Genomic DNA, 22605 nt, shown 5'->3' with positions numbered 1-22605 from the left:
TCGGTCATCGGTTTTACCTTTGGGTTTAGTATACAGCCCCCACCTCGCGCAAATCATACTCTTAACGCGGAGTGTTGACTCTTGGGGCAAAATGTACATCCTTTATAATACATCTAGTCTTAATTTTTCATACCCTCGCAAATTTGACCCTAAACACATAGCTTTCCTAGTGGAAATAGATACCCTTTTTTCATTATTTTAGTGTTTTGACACCCCTATTACATTAGGTACATTACGTGCCCTATCTTGAAAAAGACATCCTTTTTATGTGTTTTGGGGGACACACATGGTATCCACTTGTCAATGTAAGTGCCCTTCCCCCCCCCCCCCCCCCCCCCCCGTTATATTAGGCACTAAACCATCGCCAATGAACATTTTGGTGTATACCATTTACCACAAGAAAGGATCACCAATCATTCATAATTTCACTGTTTAATAAAGTATAAGAACAGCTTTATGAAACACCCACCAGAGCACATTGAGTTCTGTCTTATGATATGTATTTGTGTGGAGCTACTTGACAACTTTGACAAGCAAAAAAACACAGAACATTAGGAAAGGCTGGTGCTTTGCATACATGAGTGCTACGTGGGCTGAAATGGCAAATGTTTTTACATTCAATATTTATTTTTTTCTTATTTGGTTAAGCAATGACTATATCAATAAACCTCGTACCACCTTTTTCATGTGATGTTTATCACATGGATGTTGACTAGATAATCCATATTTACATTTAATTAAAAAAAAATTCCCAGATTTTGCTTCATTTTCTATATATTGTTCATACTATTGCAGGAAAGTTGGAGTAAATATAGATGTGAGCATAATGACATTATGTTTTTTTATATTACATATGACAGCATGTTCTTATACATATCAATTTCAATATGCTTTTTCTATATGAATTATTGTTTGTATTAATATAATAATCTATATACATGTTTTTATTCTTGGGGTGTTTACATACAGGTCCAGGTCGGGAAGGATAGCCTGCGGGCTACAGTTATTTATTTAACTTTTTCTTTTTCCAGACAGGTGTGGACTTGTTCTGCAAACATCCCTTTCCACTCTGTAATTGTATTTTCTCCTGTAAATTGATTGTAAACTTTTTTTTGTTGAAATGCCGAATAAAATAATAATAATAATAATGGCTATCTGACTGCAAAAAAATTGTCATTGTCTTTACATCAGCTCAATCAACCTTCAATGAAGGCTAGTATACATGTAGAACCTACAAAAGAGGGGAAAGTAGGCCTATATGGAATTCTCAAAGTAACCAGCAGAGTTCTGCGATAAGCAGCTGAGTAAATCACCCCAAAAATGATGTCTTCTATATTAGGCATTTAGATCTATTTACACATAAAACTGCAATTGATTAAGAACAAAAACTTTTTTTTTCTAACCAGCTTTTTCCCCCAACCCTCTGCAACAAGAGAAAGCAAATATACATGTATTTTTTGAATATACGTGTATGTACACAACTTAACCAAGAACAATAACAGCTACACATCACAACAAACAGTACAATTACAATAAAACAGAAAACAAGTGCTGAAGTAATTAAGATTTGATTACTACCACATGTATAAAATGAAGCAACTACTTTTGCTAGGCTTTTGCTTGGCTTTTGCTTGATTCCATATGCATAAAAATGAGCGAGCAAATTCTTTTGCTAGTAAGCTCTAGCAATGCTAACTGCCAGCTAGCATTTGCTTGATGATTAACCTCTTGCTAAACAGCGCACGCATAAAGCAAACCATTTTGGGGGCTTTTAAGCATTAGCCCGGGGTTTCTTAAAGCGGCTTGAGCTTTTGCTTGATAAGGGCATTCACATGTTTAATTGTTATTATAAAGGTGTACAGTAGCCTTCATGCACGTTTTTTCTTCCTAGTACAAACCGATTGCCAATTACATATGATTTCATTAATTAAAAACAAGTTAGAGGAATAGTTTGACACCACTTGTAAGGACCATATGTTAGATGTACATGAGAGATGCAGGATATTGGACTGCCATCCCATTGCATTCGAGTCCTGCCTTTGTTTTGTGAGGCGTGTTTCTACCAGCGCAATGTTGCAATTATTCAAACCGCTAGCAAATTGTTTTCTGAAGGCAAGGAAAAGGTTCAAGCACAAGCAAAGTGTACAAAATAAAGCAATGGCTACATGTAGGTCATGAACTTGGCTAGCAATTGCCCGTGCTTGAAGCAATTACTTGCAAGCACGAGCGATTGAAGAAATTTGATGAGACATGGTATTTTCAATTCAAAGCTAATTTTAAATAAATATTCATACTTCTAAATCTGATCTGCATGTAATTCTTGTTGCCCTTTGAAAACAAAGTAAAAATAATAAGAATAGCTGAATTTATACAGCATTTTTTTTCCTGAGAAATATACAAAGCACTGCTATTACAGTGACTTCAGCTCCAGCTACCATTTTTTCAACAGTGCTCAGTGCATTAAAGGAATTAATCCTGCCCGGTACCTATTCAAGTGCAGCACAGTGTGCATAATTTTCTTGCTGAAGGAAAACATGACATGGCTAGGATTCGAACCTATGACCCTCTGTTTGAAAGGCAAGAGTCAGTCACTAAACCAAGATGCACCCATAAATAAACAAGGCATAAGCGATGTTGTGTCTCGCCCACTTGTGAAAGTAACCGGAAATATTGTGATTTGCAAGGGCACGCAACTGGGATGGAAAAACATTTGTCATTAGAGTCTTGCACGCAAACTTTAATGTTGACCTCAAAATGAGTCTTGACCTTATCATGTGACCTCTGAACACAATAACATGCAGGTCTCTTAAGTACAGCTACAACCCAAGTTTGGGTGAAAAGTGACATACAGTTGCGGAGTTATGTCATAACAATGAAACCAAAATGACCTTTGACCTTACCATGTGACCTCTGACTGCGCCATGATATGGAGGTCACCTAAAGTACATCAGCAAACCCAAGTTTGGTTGAAAAAGTACTTGCGGTTGCGAAGTTGTGTGTCATAATATAGTCTTGCATGAAAAGTTGACCTGAAAATGACCTTTGACCTTACCATGTGACAAGCCTTGAAATAAGTGGGCGCTGAGCGCAAATTCGCGCTCATAACGCCATCAATTGCGCCCATGAAGCCCCAAAATCATCAAAATTTTGACAACCGGGCGCAAATATTTTCCAGGTAATTGCGCCCGCCGTGAGTTTGCAGTTAAGCCATATCATACATGTAATTTAAATATCTGTAAAGCCAAAATCACATAACTTTTAATTTACGATAAACACAGTTTAAAATTGCCAAGTGCGTCTTTTTTTCTGTACCATAAAAAGTGAGCTACGTCCGTCTTTTTTTTTCCTGTAATACATGTGCGCGCGTTCTTCCGGTAGCGGTTTTTCCATACTTCACCATGTGCAATTTCTAATGCACACATTTCTAGTCAGGATATCACAATTCTGTGATATAGTAATTCGAATTGCACAGGAGATAAATCCCTGTTCACAGCACATACGATGTGCAAGTCTTTTATCCTCAGTCGCCGACCTTGCTTGTCAAAACGGAGCCTTAATAATCCAAATAACTTAGCTTATAGTTGTGAATTGTAGCTTTTTAATTTCTTTCCTGGAGAGGGGTAAATATCAGACAATAAATCTAACAAGGCTCCATCTACAGAGCTACCAAGTCTCACGCATTGTGCGTGAGACTCACGCATTCAGGGTCCGTCTCACGATCTCACGCATGGCACCCATTTTTCTCATGCATATCGGTACCCAACAGATAATAAGAGAAAAAGTAGCATTATTCGCCAGATTATACGACTGGCTGACCGCCTTCGCGTCTAGCCCGGCACACGAGACGAATCAAAAGTGCAGTCAGCGCTAGCGCGCGCACAGCTAATACGTGATACGATGAATAGCGTGCGTGCATCGCATGGTTTTGAAGCCCATATCTCATGCGCGCGCACCTTTTCGCAACGTACGAGTGTAAGTACTGGCCGCGCGCGCACAGAGACGTCGAGTCATGAAAATCTCACGCATTACATTTTTTTGAACTTGGCATCTCTGCATCTAAAAAAAAATAAGAGGACGCCGCGTGCACTGAGTGTGGTGTTAGCAAGCCAGTTTTGAGCTCATGTCTGCCAGAGCTCTGGGTGAGAATTCTATCAGTAATGGCCTAAGTGATGGTGATTTTCCGTTTGAGATAGAGTTTAGATTTCATGTTCAATTTTGAAAACTGTCAAAAAACTTTATGATTTCTTCATTGTGATGAATATTTAAGTTATTAATGAATACATTTTCACCGAATTCAGACTCTCCCAGAATGAAAGGCATTTTCTGTGGAGATCTGCGTTTTCAAATAACTTGTGAAAAACTTAAGGTACGTGAACCTACAATACATGTACATAGCCTGTGGCTATGTGCTGGAATTTGAATAGACTGAGTTATTTATTGATTTTGTTTCTTAATTTCTTTAACATAATTTATATGCAATCCAAGTGCACCTCACAGCCACAATCACACACAAACACCCACTCCCATGATTCAAACCATAAAAAAAACCTAATTTTTTTTTTTTTTTCTAAATTTATTATTTGATCTGAATTCTCTCTTTCTCCATCCCTCTCTCTTTTTTTTATTTTTATTTTATTCATTTATTTATATATTTTTTTTGTTTTTTTTTGGGGGGGTTCATTGATCATGGTTCATTAAAGACAAAAAATAAATAAGCCCATGTGTGTGTGGTTGTAAAGGGGATGTGGAGTGAGGGTGTCAAAACACTTAAACATTTAAATCTGATTTCTTAAATGTTTGAATAAGCCTAATACTTAGCATATGCTATTCATTTACTAATGAAAAAATTGCAGGAGCTGCGCTTACTATAAACAAATTTGCGGTGTGGTTCACCGTTATATATATGTATTTTTAAATTGCCCCTAGTTTCAGAAAATTGCCCCCGGTTCCTGTAAAAAGCCCGTGAGCCGGGGGCAATTTAAAAAAAAAATTGCCCCCGGCTCACAGGTGCTTATTTCAAGGCTTGCCATGTGACCTCCGACTGAAGCATAACATGCACATTCCTTAACTACATCTACCATCTGAGTTTGGCTGAAAAGTGACTTACGGTTGTGGTGTTATGTGTCATAAGAGAGTCACGCATGCAAACTTTAACATTGACCTGAAAATTACCTTTGACCTTAGCATGTGACCTCTGACTGCAATACAAGATGCAGGTCCCTATTTAAACTACATCTACCATCCAAGATTGGTTGAAAAGTGACAAACGGTTGCGAGCTGTGTTAAAAGTGAGTCTGGCACGTTAACTTTAATGTTGACCTGAAAATGACCTTTGACCTTACCATGTGACCTCTGACTGCAGCAAAATGTGCAGGTCCCCTAAGTATATCTACATTCCAAGTTTGGTTGAAATTGACTTACAGCTGCGGGGTTATGTGTCATAAGAGAGTCTAGCATGTAAACTTTAACATTGACCTGAAAATGACCCCCGTCCTTACCATGTGACCTCCAACTGCAGCATTACATGCAAGTACCGTTAATATATCTACCACCCAAGTTTGGTTGAAAAGTGATTTATGGTTGCGGAACTACGTGTGATAATGTTTGTGACGACGGACAACATTAACTTGGATCCCTTAAAAAAATCATAACACATCATCAAACCAAAGAAAAGCAGAGTTCTCTATCAAAAAGTTGCAAAAAGCATTGTTCTTTAACATGTACAAGATACAGATATGAGAGTAAACATGCATTATACATGTATGTCTCAACTCCAAATAAGGAAATTTTCTAGAAAAAGTTAAAAAGAAAAAAAACAAAGATCTCAATACCATGTAATGTTACATTTTAAGAAATTACATGTAGGGGAAGGCTGGGTAAGTTGAGCATAGTGGCAAGTAGAGCCACCAGCCCCAGGCCAATAATGAATGAGTCAGACATTGTGGTGGTGTCATGTATTGATGACCCATAGCATAACCCCTAACCCCACCACATTATTTCCAACTTTGAAACAAAAAGTAATTTTTTAGAGGGAAAAATATGAATTTCAGCCAAAAAAGTAAAAAAGAGTGTGAAATAGATAAGTGCTTTATAAACACACACGTCTTTAGATATTAATAAATACATAACATTATTAGTCCAGGTATGGATCTTCATTCTTGTCATAGTCTTTTATATGATGGATGCATAATAAATGTGTGGATACAAAATTATCGCACTAAGTTCGGACTGGGGTAAGTTGAGCCAAACAGCATGGGGCAAGTTGAGCCATGGTAATTCCTATGGTAATGTATCTTAAAAAAAAAAAAAAACCATAAAAATCGATTGAAATGCAGGCTGAAATGAGCAAATTTACATGACTGCTCTTTTCCTTTTACAAGATGTTAGTATTTATAGAGAATTAGCAAGTGAAAAGACTTTAAACAAAAAATTGACATGCTGGTTCTCCCCCCATACATTTTGTACATAGTTTTTGTGGCTCAACTTACCCCAGAAGGTGGCTCAAACTTACCCCATATATGGGGCAAGTTGAGCCATTTGACATCGTTTTTTTCAAAGGTCACGATGACTTTCAGTGTGGGGATAGAAAGTTGTATATAGGTGGAAAATATTTCAGAAGAATTAAATTTCAAGACAAGGTACTTATTTCGACAAGATTATTAATCATATCAATTCTAACATGCAAAAAGCAAAAACTGTCACAACTTACCCCGCCTTCCCCTACATGTAAGTTGAGCCACATTGTTTATGAAACCTAGCGATAAAAATAGTCTCTGTGAAAGTTTGTGGGTCTGAGATTTAGACCCTTGTTACATCTGAAAGTTTCCTACCCGAGACCCGACTGAGTCCACTTGCATCCTTGACTGGATTATTGGTGGATTAGCTTCGCGTACGGACCGAGTCCGAAATGTGGTCTGTTTACATCACAGCGTTCATTCCCTCCCCTATCGGTACGGTTTCGAGCGGTATCCGATTGCTGACACCAAAGGGCGCTCTCGATCTAGGCTCTGAATAATTTGCACGCGCTACCGGTAATTGAAGTTGTTTCGTTACATTTCGTTACATTCGTCGGCTGCTAGCTCGCCATTTGGTTACGATCAGATAGCGTATAGTTAGTTGTTATTTCTAGATATTTAAAACCCCGAATAGTACAGACCCTTGAATACATTATAAAGAATATTAATGTGTATTCCCTGATTCGGAAAGTCGTAAGCAATTTCTTCGGGAAAGGGCAATCAGAGTGAGGTTTGAGGAAAGGCGTCAGCAGAGAGTATGGATGGCGATGAGCTACGACTGCACAAGCAACAGGGTACTATGGAGCAAGTACCGATCGGGGCATTTCTGGCAAAGAGTAGTGACTTTATCAATCACAATTCACATGTCGCATGCCGCAAGACATTCAAAGAACGACGGGGCTGGGGAGGGGATAGCGCGCACTATGACGTAATTTGACAGCTGGCGAACGGAACGAGATAGGTTCGAAAGCTTGTGTGTGATTACATCTACGAATCGGTGGACCAAGGACGGCCCGAAACCTACCCAAGACTACCTCTGGATGTGGTCTCGGGTAGGTTCGCTAAAAGGTGGCCCGAGGTAGGTTTGGGATGTTTTCATCTGATTTCTTTCCAACCCGAGGTAGGCCCAGGCCGGCCCGAGGTAGGAAATCTCTCAGATGTAACAGCTGTCTTAGAATTATGTTGCATCATGTCGTAACAGGCCTTTTACAGTGAAATTGTTAATTATCACACCCAAACCACACAAAACATCTCACAAGCATGTCAATTACTTTCTGTACATGAAAGCACATATAACACACAGTTCTAAGAAAATTAGTATGATCCCAATATTCCCCATAAATATTAATCAAAGAGGGTCACAACTAATAAGCACATCACCAAACACACTCATTAGTAAACAAAAAGCAGTTATAGAGCACCTTCAAATCATTTTTATCCTGAAAAGCTGACAAGAAAGAAAAATAGCATAACATACATGTAGAAAAGACTCACCTCCTGTTTGTAGGTAGTCATGAGAACAGGCAAGCAAATGTAACAAAATGTTTAGGTTAGGGATTATAGCATACAATACAGTTAGAGCCAAATAATTCAATTTCAACCGAGTCAGAATTAAACATAATTCCATGCCAAATTAAAAGAATGTTGATTACAATGCAATATGAGTGTGTCATATTATGTACAAAGGCATTATAAACAAAATTCTACTTTTCCCCTAATATACCATAATAATTCATATGGGGTACTTAGTGTAAAAATAGTTAAATAAAGCTAATAACTTACTGAATGTTATTGATTATTAACCTACCACCAAAACTATTTTTCAACAATTATGAGAAATCATAATACATTCTTATCTCTGCATTGAAAAGTTATTTAAAAATGTAATTTCATATTGTCACAAAGAGAATCGTACTAACATTATCATAGGAACTTGTTCTATTAAAGTGATTGATAATTCTCACATGTACATGTGCCACCTACAAATAAAATTCTAGATTAAGACAAATCCACAAGCCAAATGTCTTATCATTAAGAAAATTAGCTCTGTTCAATAGTCACAATCTGAACAAAGTTAAGTGCAAAAACAAACAAAACTTTACCTCAGAATTCCTTTTAATTCATTTGATTGAGGCTATCCTTTAAGTAGTCTGAATACTAATAACCCAGGGTTTAAAATAAACAAGAGGAATGGCTCTGGCAGTCTATAATATGCACACAATTAGATATTACAATACCAGCAGTGCTGTCTTTGAAACAGATCATGTGACTGAACAACTTGTGCTATATACACTGCAATCAGTGATACTTGATTACCCATATGCCCAAGTTTCATGCAATTTACTAATACTTTCAAAGTGATTCAATATCATTTCAAAACTTTGATTTAATAATAAGATTTCACTGTTGATACCATATAGTCAAAGTTCATTGACCCTTAATGACCTCTGACCTTGATTGTGTGACCTGAAACTTGTGCAAGATCAGTAGTACTTTATCACTAAAATATGACTGATGCCAAAAATTAAAAAATAGAAATAAGAGTGAGTTGAACAAAAACCTGACCTTTGAACCTTAGATAACCTTTCAGCCCATCATTGTCAACATCACACATGTGGTAATACTAAAGGATTCTTTGAGCCAAGTGTGACCAAACTCTATGAAATAAAGAAATGAGAGTAAGTTGAATAAAAACTTCAAAAAAGTATGGACATGACCTATCATTTGACCTTTTGACCCCAAAATGACATTTGACCCCATTAACTTCATGGACCCACATGTGGTATTACCCAAGGACCATATGTACCAAGTGTTAACATAATTGACGGATAGTTGAATAACTTGACCTTTTGACCCCCCTCATCATCATGAACAGACATGGTATTACCCAAGGATCCTTCGAGCTAAATGTGATCGAAATTGATGAAGAAATAAAGGAATGAGTGAAGGTTGAACAAAAACTTAAAAAAAGGATGGACATGACCTTACATCATTTGACCTTTTGACCCCTAGATGACGTCTGACCCCACCATCCTTATGAGCACACATGCGTTTTTATTCAAAGATCATGAACATAATTGGTACAGAAATAATATATGCACAAGAGCAAGTTGAACAAAACATTTATGTAACAGCAAAAAGACTTAACAGGAAAAGTGATCACTAGGTCTCGTCTATACTACCTTCGGGCTGGATGAGCTAAAAAGGCAATGCAATGCCACTCCCCCTCCCTCCCTCTCTCTCGCTCTCTCTATTCTCCTACTCCTCCTCTTCCTCCTCAATCTTCTCCTTCCCCTCCCCCTCCCCCTCCCCCTCCCCCTCCCCCCCCCTCCCCCTCCTCCTCCTCCTCCTCCTCCTCCCTCATTTGATTTGAAAATAATTTTTTTTGTGAAATTAAGCATAACATTAAAAGGGTCATAACTCTCTTATTTTTGATCAAATTTTTGTGAATTTTTCAGCATCACACTTGTTTGATTTCTCTGTTTCCATCAAAATTAACCTTCTGGTAGGTGTGCCCTTAAAAAATTACAAGACAGGTAAATGTCACAAACCCAATACAAGAGAAATTTAGTTTCCAATACAGGATGTATTATTAATCAAGAATGTGTATCTTAATAGCGTTCATACCTGATCCGACAACAAGGTTGCTTCCATTCTATTGTGAAGTAAACCAGCTAAGTTTTCCTCATCCACCCTAGGAATATCACCCCGTCTGGCTCTGTATCAGAAAATGGAAAGAGAAAGAGGGAAGACAAATAAAAAACACCAGATATCATAATTATGATAGTCGCAATTCAATATTAGTACTAGTCAACTAGTGTATGATATGATATGACAGTGAATTATTGGTTGGTTTATTACCACAAGTTTGGTCTAATTTTAAATTTGTCCTTTTTCACATGGTCTAAACCCATTTTGTCCCCATATTTAACCATTTTGAACACATTAATAGGAGAATATTAAAACATTTTTTAAAAATTCATATGTATGAGAGGGAAAAATGAAACATGATAAGATTGTCTAAGTATTAAGTGTACATGTAAATTGTTTTGAAAATTTGATCTTTGTATTCAAGGCCAAGAATTGTTGCTCACTCATAGCTTCTTATAAATGTTGCCTTCTAAAAATGTTTGGCTTATTCCACCACTGATCTGACATCATGAAGTGTCCTGTATTTCAACTGCCCAAAGTCTGGGCTCTGTAACACAAAGGTATGCAATGAATTGTACATATGTAAATATGAAAGAACCACACTGATTGGCTGCCGGTCAGTATTTTAAACAGAGTGCACATGCAATGATGATCTTGATTGGTCATTGGTATTTAGCAATTGATTGCAAACCTTTATGTTACGGAGCCATTGTCATCCTGCTTCACATACATGTAGAAGCATAATTTTCAAAGTTTGATTTCATTTTGAAATTCCTGTGAATTTCAAAAGGATCAAACTTTCAAAATCATCATAATTAGTTACACATCTCTAATTTTTTTTATTTCAAAGCTTAAGTCAAAATTTGTCATAACAAGGGTTGGGCTCTGTACATCCTTCAATTACAATTACATCTATGAAATTGAAGAAATGTTAAATTACAATTACATTTCAATTGAATTACATTTTTAAATTACAAAAATTTACCAATTACTTTCCTCAATTACAAATACTTTCTAGAAAAGTCATAAATGAAACAAATTTTTTATTCTGTACATTAGTACCACCTATTTCAAAATAATTCTAAAAAGCTACAGAGAAACTGACAAGATGAATGTTTAAAGGTTTAAAGAGCACGGATTCTGCCTGTTACTCTCTTTGATGCTGACTGCTGAAGAAGTTGACATTAAAACAGTAATGAAATCAAATCATACATTAAGTTTATTGTAAAGTAATTTAATGTAATTAAACGTAAATGACAGTAATTGAGGTCAATTACATTTTTTCAAATAAATCACAATTACTTTTCCTCTCATAACTTAAATTACAATTACAAAAAAAATGTGTTTTACGCAATTGATCAATTACCTAATACAATTGAGCCCAACCCTGGTCATAATTTCAAACATGACCAAGAATGGCCCTTCACCTTTTTTTTTAAATGGTTAATGAGAGACATCCATGTGTACATCTATCCTATAAAGCGAATGTTAAGTGTGCCTTCCAGCATGCTTGGCAGCCCACAAAGCAAATAAACTACATGAAAATGTACATGTACAGTACATGTAGCACAACAGGCCATTAGCCCAATTGGAAATTAGACTATAATGATTAGACAAATGTGATATTTAGACAAATTTGTAAAGACTTACTTGAGCACTATTTTAATAGACTAAATGAAAAATAGACAAAGGGATAGCAAATTGGAAATTAGACCATCTGTATATGTACATTACATCAAATAAATATGGACCAAATGAATAATAGACCAAGTGGAGATGAGATGCATTAGATCAAGTTGTGCAGACTTACTGACAATTAGATAAGATATATTAGACCAAATGCAATTACACCAAGTGGCGGCGGTGTGTGCGTCGGCGAAGTCACTGGTTTAGTTGGTGATGCAATCAGACTGCTGTGTTGGGTGGGAGGGCTTGGTGGGGTGACGGTGGACGGCGGGTTGCTTGTGGATTGGTTAGAAGTTTAGTGGTGACGTACGATTGGGTGCCAGATGCTGTTGATGTGGAGGCCAGGGTCTTGAGGCACAGTGTTGTGTTGATGTATCTCAATGGCTTCCCTGACCCTTCTGGTATTCCAGTGCCGGATGTTGGTGATTAGGTGGCTCTTGTCTAGTACTACTCTTGTCCCAGTCTATGCGGTGATTCTCTTGTGCATGCTTGACCATGGCAGATCGGTCCCAGTCGCTGCGTCGGTGGTGGGTCTTGTGTTCCTTGAGTCTGGTGTCGAAGTCTCGGCCGGTTTCTCCAATGTAGACTTTGTCGCAGTCGCAGGGGATCTTGTAGACGCCTGGTTGCTTGTTGGATGGGTGCTTGTCCTTGTGAGAGTGAAGGATGGAGTGTAGCTTACGCCACCGACACTTCGCTACAAGCTCCGCCGAAGACCCAACACCTCATCCATACACCAGGCCACCCACTCACTCCCGCCGAAGCTTACCCAACGAGTCCGGAGACCAACACGCACAGAACGCCACCACTGATGTACCTACCACACCGCCGACACACACCGCCGTAACTCACACCGCAGTCTACTCACCGCATCCGCATACCACGCACACTCGTTTCCCGCCAAAACCGCCGACTAACCGCACAGAGCGCCACCTACGACGTCAGCCCGCCGTGACCACCGGCCTAGAGCTTTCCCCCACGTCCGCACGCATGCCACAAGTACCACCGCACGCCGAGCGAACACTCACTCCTGGGGAGCGTTTCATCAACATTTTTGTCCGACAAGTTGTCAGATCTGACATCTTTCCTTGATTCTGATTGGCTGAGAGGTACTTTTACTATTGTAATTGTCAGATAAAACAGAACTTGTCGGACAAAGTTCCTTCATGAAACGCTCCCCTGAAGACGGACAGTCAACCTGTCCGAAACGTCGAGTCTCTCTACTACTCATCATCTCTACTCGCCGACTCAAGCCAGCATCTCCTCATCAATTGTCCGTTAGAAGACGTTCTGAGCATGATCGGTTACGGGTTCGCATTGAGGTGAAAAATTTTTTTTAAGGTACTTTCATCAAATTTGCTTTTAAAATAATCTTTGATATCTCAGGTTTCAAAAACCTAAGTTTCATGAAGATTGATGATTCCGAAAGTACCGGAATAGTCCATTTTATTCATGGGGGTGCTGCTACCTCTCATCACGGACGGACATTTCTACTCAAATTAAATTCACTCTAGTTTTATTGTTTTTAAAGTTACTCTAATTTGGTTTGGATGTTCTTGCACTCTGAACATTACTCTATTATCAGACATAATATAGTAGAAAAAAAATATTGGGAAGTAATTTTTTTTGGTAGGTGTTAACATTTCCATTTTGAAATTTCCGTCCGTGATGGAAAAAAAGATGAAAAGTTTTTTTATTCTTTATCAGAATAGAAATAAAAAATAAAAAGGTTTAGAGGTATCTCTCTAAACACTGTACATCATTTTATTTGAACATAGCTGAAATCCATACATTTTATCCATATCATAAACTCAATCAAAAATGATCACGGACGGACATCAATTTCATCACGGACGGACAAAGTTAATTCACTCAAATTCATTTCACTCTAGTTTCATTGTTTTCAAAGTTACTCTAATTTTTTTTAATGGTCTTGCACTCTGAACATTAATCTATCATCAAACATAAATTAGTAGGAAAAAAATATGGAAAGTAAACTTTCCTTGTAGATGTTAACATTTCCGTCCGTGATGAAATTAATGTCCGTCTGTGATCATTTTTATTAGATGTCTATGGATTCAGCTTTTTATTCTTTATCAGAATAGAAACAGAAATAAAAGTGTGTAGAAGTATTTTCACTGGACACTGTACATCATTTCATTTTAACATAGCTAAAATCCATACATTTTATGCATATACATGTAATAAATCAATCAAAAATGATCACGGACGGACGAGTGAAATACTTGTGGAAAGATTCATATATGCAAATGAGAAACTTTGCTGAGCAGATTATGAATTTAATTTTAGCTTCTATTGCAGTGAAAAATGGCTCTGAGAATTATTCAGAACTCAAATGGAATAAACCTACAACTCTTCACAATTTTTTGTGATATCTTTGTTTGGCCATTATTGGGGTTATATTGTTGTCAGGAAAAATTGTTAAACATCATTGGAATGCAGATAGAGTTGAAAAGCTACATGTACATGTGTATGCCAAAAAAGCGGGAAACAAAGTATGGCAAGAACAAGTCCAAAGCTGTAGATTTCATCAATTCAAGCTTGCAGAAAGTGATGGAGAAGAAGTAGAATGCAATGCATAATCTGATAAGCAGAAAAATCATTTTTTTTCCATATGTACAAACCTATGGATTCACAATGCTTCTAACAGAACATGACATCACAGTCTTGAGGTTTGTGAAAATTACATGAATACCTTTTTTCAAAGTCCATTTTGGAGCTAATTTTAAGCAAATTGCTTATCTGGTAAACTGTGAAAATGCATAAAGCTTGCACTGCAGTGTTTAGAAGTTTTAATAAGCTTTGGATTGGAATATCAATTTCAATTTTGGATTCGGTCAGGGCCTAAATACATGAGGGCTGTTGATGTTATGGGGTGTCTCCGCTTTGATATGTGCAAAAGATGGATTTAAAGAGAGCCCCTGACAAGTGTTGTTCCAACAAACAAGCATAAGGATCAGCCGATCAGCGACCTGTTGATCTTTTAGATTTAGTTTTTGGACCTTAAAAAAAACATCTTTGCTCTTGGAAAATTAATGCCTAAAAATCATCATGATCATAAAAATACTTGTATCAACATGATCATTAATCAACTAGCTGTTGATTTTGAACCTACTAGTATTCTACAATTTAAAAAGACAATATTCTTTACATTCGATTTTGACAAGAACTGTGTTTAGAGCAATCGTATGTCTAGATTATACTGTGCGTCTAGCATAGAAATCAAGTTGCTACATCTTAAATCAAGTTGCAGCAACTTGATTGTGCAACTAATACTGTTTAATATTATTAAAATATGTACAAATCATCAATACAATAGCATTTGTTTACCCAAAAAAGTATTAAGAACTTCTTACAGAGTACTTCCATTGTATTTTGATTGTGTCCGTCCGTGATGTCCGTCCGAGATGTCCGTCCGTGATGGAAAATATTTGCAATTCTCTCAGAAGTTTGATATTGGTTAAGAATTCAATATGCTGAACATAGAAGCTAACATACCCCAGTGTTAGTTGCATTAACAATTATTGGTAAATGTACAGCTGTTTAGATAGAAACAATAAAAATGTACAAAAATTCTAAAAACCACATTTCTATCATGTCCGTCCGTGATATGGCACATTTAGTGGATACCTATGTTTGTAGGTAACCATGGCAACAAACTTTTTTCATCATTCAACATACTTTGTCCTACCCTTCACTATAAAACACAAAGGAACCTTGTTCATCTTATTCCTAATTTGTTACAAGCCTTCAAAACTTTCAAAATCTATCATATGTCCGTCCGTGATGAACCGATCATGCTCTTCTATTACTCAAGCTGTTCTCACTCAATATTCCTTCTGGTTCACAGTCCTTTTCAGGACTATTTTTAAGAAAAGAATACTCTATTCTCAAATCTCCACTTTCTCGCCTATCTACTTCTCTTCTTCTATCCACTGTTTCTATAACTATCCACATGGTGTACCGTAAACAACATCAGCAATTTCATTATAAACTATAAACATAACCTTTCAAAGTTATAATGGAAATTCAACAAATTCTAACATGCCCAAAGTTCATTGACCTTAAATGACTTTGACCTTGGTCAAGTGACCTGAAACTTGGAGAGGATGTTCAGTAATACTTCATTACCCTTCTGTGTAAGTTTCATGAACTAGGTCTATACTTTTTAAGTTATGATGACATTTAAGAAACTTAACCTTAAGTTAAGATTTCGATATTGATTCCCCCAACATGGTCTAAGTTCATTGACCCTAAATGACCTTTGACCTTGGTCATGTGACCCGAAACCAAGGCAGCATGTTCAATGATACTTGATTACCCTATGTCCAAGTTTCATACACTAGGTCCATGTACTTTCTAAGTTATGATGTCATTTCAAAAACTTATACCTTGGTCACATTTGATCTACGGCGGGCGTACGGCGAGTCGATAACAGCCGTTTTATTCATTTTTATTCAAACCACCTATTTGTAGCTGGTTAAAAAAATGTTAAAACGGCTGTTTTCGACTCGCCGTACGGCCGCCGTAGAGCTAATGTGACCAAGCTATTAATCTTACATGTAGGTTAAGGTCTGATGTTGACGACACTGTCGCCAACAGAAAAGCAGCGCCTATAGTCTTGCTCTGATATATGCAGGCAAGACAAAAAAAAGTGTTTGATATAATTTACAATTCAATATAAATTAAAAATGCTTGTTTAAGCACATCAATGAAATATCAGTTCTTTCCAAATGCAAAAAAATCCCTTGAATTGTTTCAACTACCGTACCAGAATACAACAAGAAAATAGCTGTCCAAATTCCCTTTCCCAAAGTAGAAACATGTTCATAATGACCATCTGTATGTTCAATACAATTCACACATGGTATCCATGAACATGCACGAGTGAAAGAAGTAATGTACAGTAAACACTTTTTACCATTAAAAGATAGAACAAATTATTAGTGAGATAAACATTCAATCCTCAAATCAATCTTATATCAATGTCAATATAGCAAATTAGCTTGAATGAAGATGACAAAAAGATGCAGTGCACAGCATCTTTCCCCCTGACCATTACAGAATATACTAAGTGGATGAGTCACATAGAATTTAAAGAAAATCAAAACACATTCAAATGACTCAACTGAGCTAAGCTTGCATCATCAACTCTGACTAGCTGTCATGAACACACTTCTGATATGGGAGGAAAAGATAATATCAAATGATGTGCATGCAGAGGGCTATGATGTGTCTCCCTTCATAATTCAAGTGTATTCCTGTTTTAGTGGGCTTTCACAGATGTACAGTTTCATGGTGGGCCTGGTATCACTATGCGTGGTGTCAAAAGTTTAATCTCCCTCTCTCTTCCTCTCTCTTTATCTGCACTCATATGAACAAGGTACCCATTCCAACACACTTTGGCCGTGTTTATGCTTCCATTTTTCAGGCCAGAATCAGCAATTCCATACGTGATAAGTCCAAAACACTGTTGCGTCCATGCTTACTTTCATTTAAACAATGTTTCAAAACACCGATCATACTCTCAAAGAAGTGCAGTTTTAAACGTTGTTTGAAAAGAATCAGGCTCTCTGGGGAAGTATAAATAGAACCACGATCGTAAACGTGTTTAAATGACGTCATTTGGTACATGCTTCCGGTGAGATGAAAATCTGCGGGCAAATACAGTCGCATTCTTCTTCCAGTCTGGTACAGTCTGCTAGTACTGGCATTTTATGCATTAACATTGCTCCATGGTCGCATCACTCGCATGTTACCTCCATGGAATTATCTCTCATCTCCTTTGTTACATTTGCATGTGTGATAATTGATTTAAGTACTATCACGAGTATTACTCTTCCAATTTGTCATCACGATGAATGTTGAGGGATTTACAAAAAAAAACTCGAACATGAGTTAAAATGAAGAGACATCGCCAGATGCCCCAGTAGCATAAACAAATAGATGTTTTATTATTTTGTTATACTTTAATATTGTTATTTTTTCTACTATCTTCACCATGGTGGAAATTATATGGCTATGTCAAGCTCCATGCAATGACTAAAATATAGGATATTTGTCGATGTTTAGATAACAGTCGACGTACAATAAAATAGAAAAAGAGCGCGCCCAATTTGACCTCGCTTTCCTGCTCAACAAAAATTACGATGCAAAGCCAGCTGGAGTTCGTGATTTCGCCTCTGAAAAGTCAAGCATAAAGAGCACTTCCAGAACCACGTTTACGATCAGCGTTTTGAAACGACGTTTGAAAACGCTGATTTTGTCTACACAATGGAAGCATTACACCCTTTGTCATACAGTACAGGCCTACAGTTTCTCATACATTGTTATTTGTATGTTTTAAGACTGAGTCGAATCAATTTTTAAAATTGGTGTTCCATGGATGTCATCAAGCGCCGGGGCAGATTTTGCAAAATCAGTACATCCAAAAAAAGAAAAAGACAGTGTGAAGTAAACACAATCATCAAAATGATCAGTAATGTGTAACTTAATTACTTGAATTATATTCCCCCAGAATGAAACCTATTGTGTAATTATGGTGCCTATTCGCCATTAGTTTGAAGTCCTAATCGTCAAATTCGTAAAAATTGAAATATTGTATAATTCAAACAATAAGAAACGAAAGAAATAGTGAGTGACATCATCGACTCTCTCATTTGGATGTAACTGGCTCGTTCATATAACTATTTTGTTAAAAATAAGCGAAACTTTGAAATGTCATAACTTTCTTATTTAACCTTGGTTAATATACAACATACAATTCCCCTATTCCTCTTTAACATTGATGTTACATTGCTTTTATTTGTAATGATCCTAGCCCTTTGATATCTTATAGTTAGACATATATTTATAACTGACTGCCATTTTTTTCACTCGATTTTCTATTGTGCCAGAATTATTTCATTGCTCATTGTTTTTATCAGCGAATAAATTATACAATTAGTAGTATTAAAATTAGTTACTGTTCCCTTTTAATAATTTAAAATATTTTAGTTTGATTCATATTATCATTTAAGTAACAATATTTGTTTATTTATGCTACTAAGTATTGTTTCCTTTGATTTAGATGTTGACTTTATTTTCATGTATGATGTGATGATTTATGTTGTTCTTTATGACTGTTTTCATCAGGTCATTGATGAAAAACAGTTTTATACTGATCTTTTGTACCTGATTAAATATGTTCTAATAAATAAATAGATTCAAATATTGACAATGCCACTGCCGTCGCAAAAGTGGCGCCTACGTAAGTCTCACTCTGCTATGCTTACGAGACAAAAATTTGACATAAGAATATTAAGAATTTCAATCAAGAGTGTACATTATAGGTCTAAGTAATGCCGCACTCAAACCAGGTGAGGTTAACTGGAACCTCAAAGGTTGACTTCCAAGCACCTTTAGGAGGTGGAGCAAAGTTGGTACTATTGAACTTAACAGAGAATCTTATGACTACATGCGTTGCTTTTCATCAAATTTTACTTTGCCTATGGTAATCTAATTGATTTGTGTAGCTTCATTTGTAAGCTTGTAACCGATTTTGCAATCGGCAAACGATTCCATTCGATTTCACCACAATCGGCGATCACTTGCCGATCTTCGATCATGCCCCTTGAAGGAAAAAATAAAAAATAAAAAACCGGCATAGATCTAGTTACAGTGTGTGATTATTCAGAACATATTCCAAGATTGTTTTTGAGGTAGTAGCTATTTAGAGGTCACATTATTCAGGGAGAAAGACGCGGTATTATCTCTGACGATGTTTAAGAGGATAGATATCTTCTCTTCCAACTCATGGTGAAAGCGGATGCCGCCGTGAAATTTTTAAAGGTCGTATTTCCGACGGAGCTCACTGCGTTACTCTCTTACCTCATTTAGGATGATATACATTCTATTTTCAACCTCGTGGTGATAGCGGACGCCGCCGTGAAATTTTAAAAGTCGTACTATCGACGGAGCTCATTGCGTTACTCTCTTACAATGTTTATGATGCTAGACATCTTCTCTTCAACCTCGTGGTGATGGCGGACCCCGCCGTGAACTTTTAAAGATCATGATAATGACGGAGCTCATTGCGTTACTCTCTTACAATGTTTATGATGCTAGACATCTTCTCTTCAACCTCGTGGTGATAGCGGACCCCGCCGTGAACTTTTAAAAGTGGTACTATCGATGGAGCTCATTGCGTTACTCTCTTACATCGTTTAGGATGATATACATTCTATTTTCAACCTCGTGGTGATAGCGGACGTCGCCGTGAACTTTGAAAGGTCGTATTACCGACAAAGCTCACTGCGCTACTTTCTCACCCTCTTTATGATGCTACACATCTTCTCTTCAACCTCGTGGTGATAGCGGACCACGCCGTGAATTTTTAAAGATCGTGATAATGACGGAGCTCATTACGCTACTCTCTGACATCGTTTATGATTATATAAATCTTCTCTTCAACCTCGTGGTGATAGCGGACCCCGCCGTGAAATTTTAAAAGTCGTAGTATCGACGGAGCTCATTGCGTAACTATCTTACATCGCTTAGGATGATATACATTCTATTTTCAACCTCGTGGTGATAGCGGACGCCGCCATGAACTTTGAAAGGTTGTATTACCGACGGAGCTCACTGCGCTACTCTCTTACCCTCTTTATAGTGCTAGACATCTTCTTTTCAACCTCGTGGTGATAGCGGACCCCGCCGTGAACTTTTAAAAGTCGTACTATCGATGCCATCGACGGAGCTCATTGCGTTACTCTCTTACATCGTTTATGACGATATACATCTTCTCAACCTCAATGATATATTTGTCTTTGCAACTTCGTCGGGAGATGCTTCTTTTATATTTCTTCTTAGATATCAAAAGTTCATTTCTCAAGATAGTAATAAATTCATTTGAAAAAACGCTAGCTACCCAAAACATTTTAAACATATTTCAAATCATCGTGCGTGCTTGCATCTTCTACTACATTTTAATTGCACTTGCGACTTTAAGATGATGCGTCGTACGAGATCAAGAGATCATTCCAATAATTCTAAATCGCTATCACCTAAAAATACTTATAAAAGATGTCCCGCCGATCGTTCATTAACCTGTGATCTATGAGAAATATTTTCATTTTATCTTCCTTTGCTCGGAAGATGCGTCTTTCGTTTATCTTTCTAATAAAAATCACTCTGTTTATTTTAAAGCAATAACACCTCAAAACCCCTTTAAAACATGTTCCAAACGATCGCGCATGTTGGCGACTTCCATTCCAATGCATTCGTCTTTGTGACTTTGTCAGGAAGATGCGCGCGACCGCGAACAAAGTTTTGATGTATTCCTTTGTTTTTAAAAATCGCCGATTCGATTTTCGATTCGATTTCGATTTTAGAAGCTTAACTGCCGATCCGATTTTCGATTTTATTTTTGATCCGATTTACAACATTATTATTCCTATTTTAACCAATGTGTTTATTTGATTATGCTATGCAGGTACATGTATGTTACACAGTACATGGACATGCATGTTTGATTCATGTGGAATATATTAAAGATGAACTAAACTGAAACTTTACATGAATCTAGTCAACTACTGTAGATGATTGGTGCCTCATAAATGCTAAAATAGCTTTGTGTCTTTCTCTCAAGAAAACAAGATAGCTACATGTACTTTACTGAGCACTACAATACCAAACTCAATCGATGATCCCACAGTTTTGGCTGTGTCATTAAATTTTGAAATGCAGCATATGAACATTTCATCTCTCTTGTTGAATCTACAAGTACTATACAAATTCAGAAGATTCAAAATACTTTTAAAAAAATCTTCAGAACTCACTTTCCCATGTTGAAGAACAAAGGATACACCTGAGAACAAAGCCGATACTATTCCTTTCAAATTGCTATTCCAGGTGGATTCTCACTCAAATGCAACCATCCTTCCAATCTAACAAAAATAAGACTACCAAAGCCTTGAATCCTAATACTGCAAATGAACTCTCTCGAATTAGTACATGTACCTGTCCCTCTCTACGATGCCCTTGAGCCAATCATCACAGGCTAATGCCATAAACACCAGCTTAAGCTTTACGCTTTGATTTGCCTCAGGCCTGTGCATCATATCCTGGTCTAGTCTGTCATGTGTCACCTTCTTGTGGGAAGGTATATAATCTCAAAAGATGGCATGCTCGGCTTCCCCCAACTAAAGTCAAATACCTTCAAAATCATTCAACTTCCTTCATTAGGGTTCACACCCATAAAGTTTGTCACAAGAGAGTCAATCATAAAAATCATGGCCCATTCATAAAGTACAGTACTACAAAAGTCATTACCTCTTGATCACATGTCATGAACTGGTAGCCAAAAAAAGGTGGTGGAATAAAATGTTGACAGCAAAAAAATGTTGTAGATCACAAACCCCTTATCAAATCAGCCTAGTTGATATCTCATTTTAAAGCTTAACAATAGAGCTAAAAGAGTGCAAAATATTATTTCAGACAATATTGCTGTACACAAGCGTGATCAAATTATTTCCGAACACCCCCTAAACAAGTTTTTCTCTGCCTGCAAAACAGCCCCTTAAACACGTTTTTGCGGGCTTTACTTACACATTTCGGCCCCTAAACAATTTGTCACCAGATAATGACCCCAGGGAAAGCTTGGGGGAAAATCATACCCTATTAACACATTTGGCTAGTCTTAAAAAAAAAGGATTGACCCTGCAATTGACCATTGACCAGTCTTTCAAAACTACCC

The 22605-nt window shown here is 37.1% G+C and overlaps 1 protein-coding gene across 2 annotated transcripts in view; it reads right to left on the bottom strand.

Moving 5' to 3' along the window:
* LOC121419443 (midasin-like) overlaps nt 1–22013 on the bottom strand; it is a 142468-nt gene extending 120455 nt beyond the window's left edge. Inside the window, exons 1-2 of one of the 2 annotated variants that reach the window (XM_041613920.1) lie at nt 21689–22013; nt 10143–10233 (exon numbers count right to left, since the gene is read on the bottom strand). In XM_041613920.1, coding sequence (XP_041469854.1) covers nt 10143–10233; nt 21689–21696 — 99 coding nt within the window. In that variant the 5' untranslated portion in view covers nt 21697–22013. Of the gene's footprint in view, nt 1–10141; nt 10234–21688 lie in introns of both variants that reach the window. The other variant, XM_041613921.1, reaches the window with a different exon arrangement.
* Nucleotides 22014–22605: the final 592 nt, after the last annotated feature.

Source organism: Lytechinus variegatus, chromosome 7, assembly GCF_018143015.1.
Source record: "Lytechinus variegatus isolate NC3 chromosome 7, Lvar_3.0, whole genome shotgun sequence".
NCBI classification, from domain to species: Eukaryota; Metazoa; Echinodermata; class Echinoidea; order Temnopleuroida; family Toxopneustidae; genus Lytechinus; species Lytechinus variegatus.
Note: the sequence above shows the minus strand (reverse complement) of the source record. Positions and strands in the feature narration are given on the sequence as shown.